Below are 10,056 nucleotides of genomic sequence, written 5' to 3' on the forward strand. Positions count from 1 at the left end.
TAGCTAGCTAGCTACATAGCCGTCTTTGTATCTAAGACAATTGTGTAGCCTAGAGCGATTTTCTAGGTTAGCCAGCCAGCTATTGTCGTTCTTTTAAGTAACGGAACGCAATCAACCTTGCTAGCTAGCCAGCTAGCCCCCGAATAGCAGCACTGTAGAAACTATTACACTCGACGGAACGACTTGATTAGTGTAGTGTCAACATCGCAGCCACTACCAGCTAGCCTACTCCAGCAGTACTGTTTCATTTCAATCATTTTAGTCAATAAGATTCTTGCTATGTAAGCTTAACTTTCTGAACATTCGAGACGTGTAGTCCACTTGTCATTCCAATCTCCTTTGCATTAGCGTAGCCTCTTCTGTACCCTGTTAACTATGTGTCTATCTATCCCTGTTCTCTCCTCTCTGCACAGACCATACAAACGCTCCACACCGCGTGGCCGCGGCCACCCTAATCTGGTGGTCCCAGCGCGCACGACCCACGTGGAGTTCCTGGTCTCCGGTAGCCTCTGGAACTGCCGATCTGCGGCCAACAAGGCAGAGTTCATCTCAGCCTATGCCTCCCTCCAGTCCTCGACTTCCTGGCACTGACGGAAACATGGATCACCACAGATAACACTGCTACTCCTACTGCTCTCTCTTCGTCCGCCCACGTGTTCTCGCACACCCCGAGAGCTTCTGGTCAGCGGGGTGGTGGCACCGGGATCCTCATCTCTCCCAAGTGGTCATTCTCTCTCTCTCCCCTTACCCATCTATCTATCGCCTCCTTTGAATTCCATGCTGTCACAGTTACCAGCCCTTTCAAGCTTAACATTCTTATCATTTATCGCCCTCCAGGTTCCCTCGGAGAGTTCATCAATGAGCTTGATGCCTTGATAAGCTCCTTTCCTGAGGACGGCTCACCTCTCACAGTCCTTGGCGACTTTAACCTCCCCACGTCTACCTTTGACTCATTCCTCTCTGCCTCCTTCTTTCCACTCCTCTCCTCTTTTGACCTCACCCTCTCACCTTCCCCCTACTCACAAGGCAGGCAATACGCTCGACCTCATCTTTACTAGATGCTGTTCTTCCACTAACCTCACTGCAACTCCCCTCCAAGTCTCCGACCACTACCTTGTATCCTTTTCCCTCTCGCTCTCATCCAACACTTCCCACACTGCCCCTACTCGGATGGTATCGCGCCGTCCCAACCTTCGCTCTCTCCCCCCCCGCTACTCTTTCCTCTTCCATCCTTTCATCTCTTCCCTCTGCTCATACCTTCTCCAACCTTTCTCCTGACTCTGCCTCCTCAACCCTCCTCTCTTCCCTTTCTGCATCCTTTGACTCTCTATGTCCCCTATCCTCCAGGCCGGCTCGGTCCTCCCCTCCCGCTCCGTGGCTCGATGACTCATTGCGAGCTCACAGAACAGAGCTCCGGGCAGCCGAGCGGAAATGGAGGAAAACTCGCCTCCCTGCGGACCTGGCATCCTTTCACTCCCTCCTCTCTACATTTTCCTCCTCTGTCTCTGCTGCTAAAGCCACTTTCTACCACTCTAAATTCCAAGCATCTGCCTCTAACCCTAGGAAGCTCTTTGCCACCTTCTCCTCCCTTCTGAATCCTCCTCCCCCTCCCCCCCTCCTCCTCTCTGCAGATGACTTCGTCAACCATTTTGAAAAGAAGGTCGACGACATCCGATCCTCGTTTGCTAAGTCAAACGACACCGCTGGTTCTGCTCACACTGCCCTACCCTGTGCTCTGACCTCTTTCTCCCTCTCTCTCAGATGAAATCTCGCTTCTTGTGACGGCCGGCCGCCCAACAACCTGCCCGCTCGACCCTATCCCCTCCTCTCTCCTCCAGACCATTTCCGGGGACCTTCTCCCTTACCTCACCTCGCTCATCAACTCATCCCTGACCGCTGGCTACGTCCCTTCCGTCTTCAAGAGAGCGAGAGTTGCACCCCTTCTGAAGAAACCTACACTCGATCCCTCCGATGTCAACAACTACAGACCAGTATCCCTTCTTTCTTTTCTCTCCAAAACTCTTGAACGTGCCGTCCTTGGCCAGCTCTCCCTCTATCTCTCTCAGAATGACCTTCTTGATCCAAATCAGTCAGGTTTCAAGACTAGTCATTCAACTGAGACTGCTCTTCTCTGCATCACGGAGGCGCTCCGCACTGCTAAAGCTAACTCTCTCTCCTCTGCTCTCATCCTTCTAGACCTATCGGCTGCCTTCGATACTGTGAACCATCAGATCCTCCTCTCCACCCTCTCCGAGTTGGGCATCTCCGGCGCGGCCCACGCTTGGATTGCGTCCTACCTGACAGGTCGCTCCTACCAGGTGGCGTGGCGAGAATCTGTCTCCCCTCGCCACGCGCTCTCACCACTGGTGTCCCCCAGGGCTCTGTTCTAGGCCCTCTCCTATTCTCGCTATACACCAAGTCACTTGGCTCTGTCATAACCTCACATGGTCTCTCCTATCATTGCTATGCAGACGACACACAATTAATCTTCTCCTTTCCCCCTTCTGATGACCAGGTGGCGAATCGCATCTCTGCATGTCTGGCAGACATATCAGTGTGGATGACGGATCACCACCTCAAGCTGAACCTCGGCAAGACGGAGCTGCTCTTCCTCCCGGGGAAGGACTGCCCGTTCCATGATCTCGCCATCACGGTTGACAACTCCATTGTGTCCTCCTCCCAGAGCGCTAAGAACCTTGGCGTGATCCTGGACAACACCCTGTCGTTCTCAACCAACATCATGGCGGTGGCCCGTTCCTGTAGGTTCATGCTCTACAACATCCGCAGAGTACGACCCTGCCTCACACAGGAAGCGGCGCAGGTCCTAATCCAGGCACTTGTCATCTCCCGTCTGGATTACTGCAACTCGCTGTTGGCTGGGCTCCCTGCCTGTGCCATTAAACCCCTACAACTCATCCAGAACGCCGCAGCCCGTCTGGTGTTCAACCTTCCCAAGTTCTCTCACGTCACCCCGCTCCTCCGCTCTCTCCACTGGCTTCCAGTTGAAGCTCGCATCCGCTACAAGACCATGGTGCTTGCCTACGGAGCTGTGAGGGGAACGGCACCGCAGTACCTCCAGGCTCTGATCAGGCCCTACACCCAAGCAAGGGCACTGCGTTCATCCACCTCTGGCCTGCTCGCCTCCCTACCATTGAGGAAGTACAGTTCCCGCTCAGCCCAGTCAAAACTGTTCGCTGCTCTGGCCCCCAATGGTGGAACAAACTCCCTCACGACGCCAGGACAGCGGAGTCAATCACCACCTTCCGGAGACACCTGAAACCCCACCTCTTCAAGGAATACCTAGGATAGGATAAGTAATCCTTCTCACCCCCCCCCTTAATGACTTAGATGCACTATTGTAAGTGGCTGTTCCACTGGATGTCAGAAGGTGAATTCACCAATTTGTAAGTCGCTCTGGATAAGAGCGTCTGCTAAATGACTTAAATGTAATGTAAATGATGGCCCTTTCACACCTGGACAAAGGAACACCTATGTGAGAATGCTATTCATTGACTATAGCTCAGCGTTCAAAACCATAGTGCCCTAAAAGCTCTTCACTAAGCTAAGGACCCTGGGAATAAAAACCTCCCTCTGCAACTGGATCCTGGACTTCCTGACAGGCCGCACCCAGGTGCGGGTCAGTAACAACACATCCGCCACACTGATCCTCAATGCGGGGGCCCCTCAGGGGTACAACCTGTTCACTCATGACTGCAAGGCCAGGCACGACTCCAACACCATCATTAAGTTTGCCGATGACACAACAGTAGTAGGCCTGATCATCAACAACGACGAGACAGTCTATAGGGAGGAGGTCAGAGACCTGGCCGTGTGGTGCCAGGACAACAACCTCTCCCTCAACATAATCAAGATAAAGGAGATGATTGTGGACTACAGGAAAAGGATGACTGAACACGCCCAAATTGTCATTGAAAGGGCTGTAGTGGAGCAGGTTGAGAGCTTCAAGTTCCTTGGTGTCCACATCAACAACAAATTAGAATGGTCCAAACACACCAAGACAGTCGTGAAGAGGACACAACAAAGCCTACTCCCCCTCAGGAGACTGAAAAGATTTGGCATGGGTCTGAGGACCTGGTATCCTCAAAAGGTTTTACAACTGCACCATCGAGAGCATCCTGACTGGTTGCATCACTGCCTGGTATGGCAACAGCTTGGCCTCCGACTGCAAGGCACTACAGAGGGTAGTGCATACGGCCCAATACATCACTGGGGCCAAGTTTCCTGCCATCCAGGACCTCTATACCAGGCGGTGTCAGAGGAAGGCCCTAAAAATTGTAAAAAACACCAGACACCCAAGTCCTAGACATTTTTCTCTGCTACCGCACTGCAAGCGGTACCGGAGCGTCAAGTCTAGGTTAAATAAGGTTCTAAATAGCTTCTACCCCCAATCCATATGACTCCTGAACATCTAATCAAATGATTACCCAGACTATGCCACCTCTTTTACACTGCTGCAACTCTCTATATTATCTATGCATTGTCACTTTAACAATCGCAAAGGGAAGGGCAAATAGACAGGTCAAGGCAGGCAGAGGTCAATAGTCTAGAGAAGTGGGGAGAAGTACAGGACGGCAGACAGGCTCAGGTTCAGGTTAGGCAGAGGTCGGTAATACAGTTGTAGGGCAAAGGAACAGGACGGCAGGCAGGCTCAGGCAGTGTGGTCAGGCAAGCGGGCTCAGAGACAGGACAGGCAAGGGTCAAAACCAGGAGGGCGAGTAAAAGAGGGACTGGGGAAAAGCAGGGGCTGAGACAAACTGCTGGTAGGCTTGAACAAACAAGATGAACTGGCAACATACAGACAGAAAACACAGGTATAAATACACAGGGGATAATGTGGAAGATGGGCGACACCTGGAGGGGGGTGGAGACAATCACAAAGACAGGTGAAACAGATCAGGATGTGACAGTTGTAGTCTAGAATCTGTATCAGTGTACAGTATATTCTATGTCCAGAGGTTCCAGTTCCATTCTTTAGTGTCTTTGCTTGTAGGCTGTGTATTAAATCAAATTAAATGTACAGGTATTTGTCATATGCACCGAATACAATAGGTGTAGACATTACATTGAAATGCTAACTTAAAAGTCCTTAACCAACAATACAGTTTTAAGAAAAATAGCTAAAAAAAATAAGAAATTAAAGCAACAAATAATTAATGAGCAGCAGTAAAATAACAATGGCGAGGCTATATACAGACGGTACTGGTACAGAGTCAATGTGCATGGGCACCGGTTTGTCGAGGTAATTGAGGTAATATGTACATGTAGATAGAGTTATTAATAGTTTACATTTTGGAGAGAAATGATTTTACTATCCTTGTTAAAACACTACTGAAGATGTTAATTTTCTATAATATCTTTTCATGAGATAAATCCCACAAGGCACAGACGACAATTCAAAGTCTATTCCACATTGGTTCAATGACATGGAAACGACATTGATTCAACTAGTGTATGCCCAGTGGGATGTTTGTCATTTTACTGGATGACACAGTATGCTTGACAATGTATGTTTCTGCAGATGTGGCCCTTCCAGTAGGAGTCAACCCAATCAATGCCTAAACAATCTTATTGTTACACTGTATAATATGTTTGGTATGTATACGCACACTGTATATGTACAGTATATGTAAACTGTGTACTGCTCTGTGCTACTCTATATACAGACGCCTTTGTATTTGGGCCAGTGCTGAAAGGTTCTTACAATATTATGACTAACATTCAGCTGGAATTCCTGTACAAACTATCAGCTGACTCCTTATATTTGACGTTTATTTATCCATCTCTGTCTCATTAAGATACAAATACATTTTTCAAGAGAGTCCTGATCAAGATAGCAGAAGAGTTAATTGGCTCTCAATAGTATATGAGCGAGCATAAGTGAATGTCCTGACTTCTATAAAGTCACAGTAAATGTTATGCTGATAATGTTAAGGCAGATAAAGTATATAGTCTCTAGTGTGAGAGTGAATACATGTATTTAACCTTATTTAACTAGGCAATTAAGAACAAGATGTGTGGTGTATGCCACTCCATTGTAACCTTAGTTTTGCAGTACACACAAGGAGAGATGCGCGCACACACACACACACACACACACACACACACACACACACACACACACACACACACACACACACACACACACACACACACACACACACACTGTTGGGATAGAGTTTCCCCTGTCTTACCTGCCCCAGATGGCTCTTGGTAGATGACCAGCGTTGCAGGGGTGGGTCTTCTCCTACGAATCTGTGATGGGGGAGGAAGGGGGAGGGATAGCCTATGATACGGCTCTGGGGTGAAGTTTACCCTAGGTAAAGATTTACGATCAGCTTCCCCTTTCCCAATCCCAACCATAACCATTAGTGGGGAAAATCAAAAACTGACCCACGATCATAGTCTAGGGGTAACCACCCTACAGTATAATGCACAGAAACATCTAATCCTCAACTGCATCTAATCCTCTAATTCTGTGTGTTCCAGCCATTACTAGCCAAAAGAGTTGCATCTGGCTGATATTGGTTGTAGTAATGGATTTAGGGGCATGAAGAAGGTCTTGCTTCAACCATTAAAGTAACATGATATTGTTCATCCAATGCTGACTGTGTAAATGCAATCAACTTCAAGCATGATGTTTGTGAATCATCTTTAGAATATTTGTCAGATAGTTTAACACACAAATATTGAAATCAGCTATAAAAATGACCATGAATAAAACCAAAAGCTATTTCATAAAGACCAGGGCAATTATGTATCAAGTGTTTCAGAGCAGGAGTGCTGATCTAGGATCAGCTCCCTGTCCATGTAATGTTATTTTTTTGTGATGTAAATGGTTAAACTGATCCTAAATCAGCACTGTTGCGCTGAGACACTTGATACGTCCCCAGCTTGTCAATTAGCAACAAACCCAACTAGCCATCTTCTCTCTAGTGAAGACCAAATGATCAAATATCCCTGTCACCCATGTACATTACCCGCCACACACCCACCCCCCACAAGCCAATGGTGCAGTGGGATGAACTCACATGTTCAGCTGCCTGAGGGTCCAACTGGCTCTGAAAGAGAGGCACAGCAAACTGGATCTTCTTAGGACTGTTGGGCTCCATACTGCTAACACACCAGACAGACAGAGAGAGGGCAAGGGAGATGGAGAGGGAGAAAGAGAGGAGGGGATTGCTGACAGAGTGAGAGAGGGAGGGGGCTGTGTAGACAGGCACACAGCAGCAGTCACTCTCCTCCTCCTCCCAATCCCTCCAACTACCCCGGAGTGGATAGCCCTCCCTCCTCTTCTCCAGTCAAATAGTTAAGGTTGCATCACACGGGAGAAGGGGAGAGATTGAAAGATAACTTCTGTGCTGTGATCAGTATTTGATATCTGTGGGTAATGTAGCTGTCTAATGTAGCTGAGCTCCTTTGTACATGTGCATCCTATGGACATGATGCAGTGTGTCTCCGATATTTTAGGACAGCCTATAAGCCATGGTAGTGGTTAATAACACTCCCGGCTTTACGCACATGTACAATTCTCCGCATGAGAATGGGATTCAATACCTGATGCCACCTCTCGCACTTTGATTCCTCTTAACCTGCCACTTCTGTTTCTGATAGTTCTGTAAAAAACAACAACATGCAAGCAGAGTGAATCTCCACCCTCCTTTAAAAAATACGGCCTCTAAATCTCTGCATCTGAGCCACCCTACAGAATATGTGTGGGTAGCCCAGTTCACAGGGCTCTGAGTATGACTGGCAGCATTATATTTAATTATATTTAACCCTGTTTTTACCAGGTAACTTGACTGAGAACACATTCTTATTTACAGCAACGACCTGGGGAATAATTACAAGGGAGAGGAGAGAGGATGAATGAGCCAATAATATAAAATATAATTTTATTTGTCACTGTGCTGAATACAACATTACCGTGAAATGCTTACTTTACAAGCCCTTAACCAACAAAGCAGTTTTAAGAAAATAGAGTTAAGAAAATATTTACAAATTAGCTAAAGTAAATAAAAGGTAACAATAAAATAACAATAACGAGGCTGTCTATAGTGGGTACCGGTACCAAGTCAATGTGCCGGGGAACAGATTAGTCAAGGTAATTTGTACATGTACAGCTTAAGTCGGAAGTTTACATAAGGTTGGTTGGAGTCTCTAAAACACTCTACACAATTCTTGTTAGCAAACTATAGTTTTGGCAAGTCGGTTAGGACATCTACTTTGTGCATGACACAAGTCATTTTTCCAACAATTGTTTACAGAAAGATAATTTCACTTATCATTCACTGTATCACAATTCCAGTGGGTCAAAATTTTAAATACACTAAGTTGACTGTGTTTTAAACAGCTTGGAAAATTCCAGAAAATGATGTCATGGCTTAAAAAGCTTCTGATAAGCTAACTGACATAATTTCAGTCAATTGGAGGTGAACCTGTGGATGTATTTCAAGGCCTACCTGCAAACTCAGTCTCTTTGCTTGACATCATCGGAAAATCTAAAGAAATCAGCCAAGACCTCAGAAAATAAATTGTAGACTGCCACAAGTCCGGTTCATCATTGGGAGCAATTTCCAAACGCCAGAAGGTACCACGTTCATCTGTACAAACAATAGTATGCAAGTATAAACACCATGGGACCACGCAGCCGTCATACCGATCAGGAAGGAGATGCATTCTGTCTCCTAGAGATGAACGTACTTTGGTGCGAAAGTGCAAATCAATCCCAGAACAACAGCAAAGGACCTTGTGAAGATGCTGGAGGAAACCAGGTACAAAAGTATCCATATCCACAGAAAAAACGAGTCCTATATTGACATAACCTGAAAGGCCACTCAGCAAGGAAGAGGCCACTGCTCCAAAACTGCCATAAAAAGCCAGACTATGGTTTGCAACTGCACAAGGGAACAAAGATCATACTTTTTGGAGAAAACGTCCTCTATTCTGATGAAACAAAAATAGAACTGTTTGGCAATAATGACCATCGTTATGTTCGGAGGGAAAATGGGATGCTTGCAAGCCAAAGAACATCATTCCACGGGGATGGCAGCATCAAGTTGTGGGGGTGCTTTGCTGCAGGAGGGACTGGTGCACTTCACAAAATAGATGGCATCATGAGAAAGGAAAATTATCTGCATAAATGTCCCGGCCACTAGGAGCACCACTTCTGGATGACCGTTTTATTTTTTGCTTATGGCCTTATACAGCTCTTGTAGAGAATTCTCTTGGGAGATAATATGGTCAGCATTTGATTGTGAGGAATCCTAGGTCAGATGAACAAAAGGACTTGAGTTACTATATGTTGTTACAATTACACCATGAGTTGTTAATCATGAAACATACACCCCTCCTTTCTTCTTCCCAGAGAGATGTTTATTCCTGTCGGCGCGACGCACTGAGATTCCAGGTGGCTGTACCGACTCCGACAGCATATCCCAAGAGAAGCATGTTTCTACGAAACATAGTATGTGACAATCCCTGATGTGTCTCTGGAAACAACCCTTGCCCTGATTTCATTGACCTTGTTATCTATGGACTGGACATTAGCGACTAATATACACAGAAGTGTTGGGTGGTGTGCGTGCCTCCGAAGACAGCTCAATCTCCCTCTTCTCTGGCAGCGTTATTTTGGGTCAACCACTGGAATCAGTTCAAATGCCCTGGGTGGTGTGGACAAAGGATCCACTTTGGGAAAGTCGTATTCCTGGTCGTAGTGCTGGTAAGATGATGTCGCTCTGATATCCAATAGTTTTTCCCAGCTGCATGTAATACAACTTAAGGTTTTCTGGGCTAACAATGTAAGAAATCATTTTAAAAAAACTAAATACTGTATGGTGATATAAATAATGCTTTCCTAAGGTTCTATAAAGAACCATTTAAAAAAAGGTTCTATACAGCACCAAAAAGGGTACCTCTATGGTTACAATCCTTTTTCTAGTTCTTTAAATAACCTTTTTGGAGAATGGTTCTATAATAACTAACCTTTCTCAATCTCAAAGGTTCTTTGTAAAACTACGCAGTTTTTAAAATTCTGGA

At 46.3% G+C, this 10,056-nt stretch overlaps 1 protein-coding gene across 1 annotated transcript in view; it reads right to left on the reverse strand.

Annotated features, from left to right (window-relative positions):
• LOC135541658 (protein phosphatase 1 regulatory subunit 1C-like) overlaps window positions 1-7,134 on the reverse strand; it is a 38,061-nt gene extending 30,927 nt beyond the window's left edge. The window contains exons 1-2 of the mRNA XM_064967977.1: window positions 7,050-7,134; window positions 6,213-6,273 (exon numbers count right to left, since the gene is read on the reverse strand). Of these exons, the coding sequence (XP_064824049.1) occupies window positions 6,213-6,273; window positions 7,050-7,130 (142 nt within the window). The 5' untranslated portion in view covers window positions 7,131-7,134. The remainder of the gene's footprint in view (window positions 1-6,212; window positions 6,274-7,049) is intronic.
• Window positions 7,135-10,056: the final 2,922 nt, after the last annotated feature.

This window comes from Oncorhynchus masou, chromosome 6, assembly GCF_036934945.1.
Source record: "Oncorhynchus masou masou isolate Uvic2021 chromosome 6, UVic_Omas_1.1, whole genome shotgun sequence".
NCBI classification, from domain to species: Eukaryota; Metazoa; Chordata; class Actinopteri; order Salmoniformes; family Salmonidae; genus Oncorhynchus; species Oncorhynchus masou.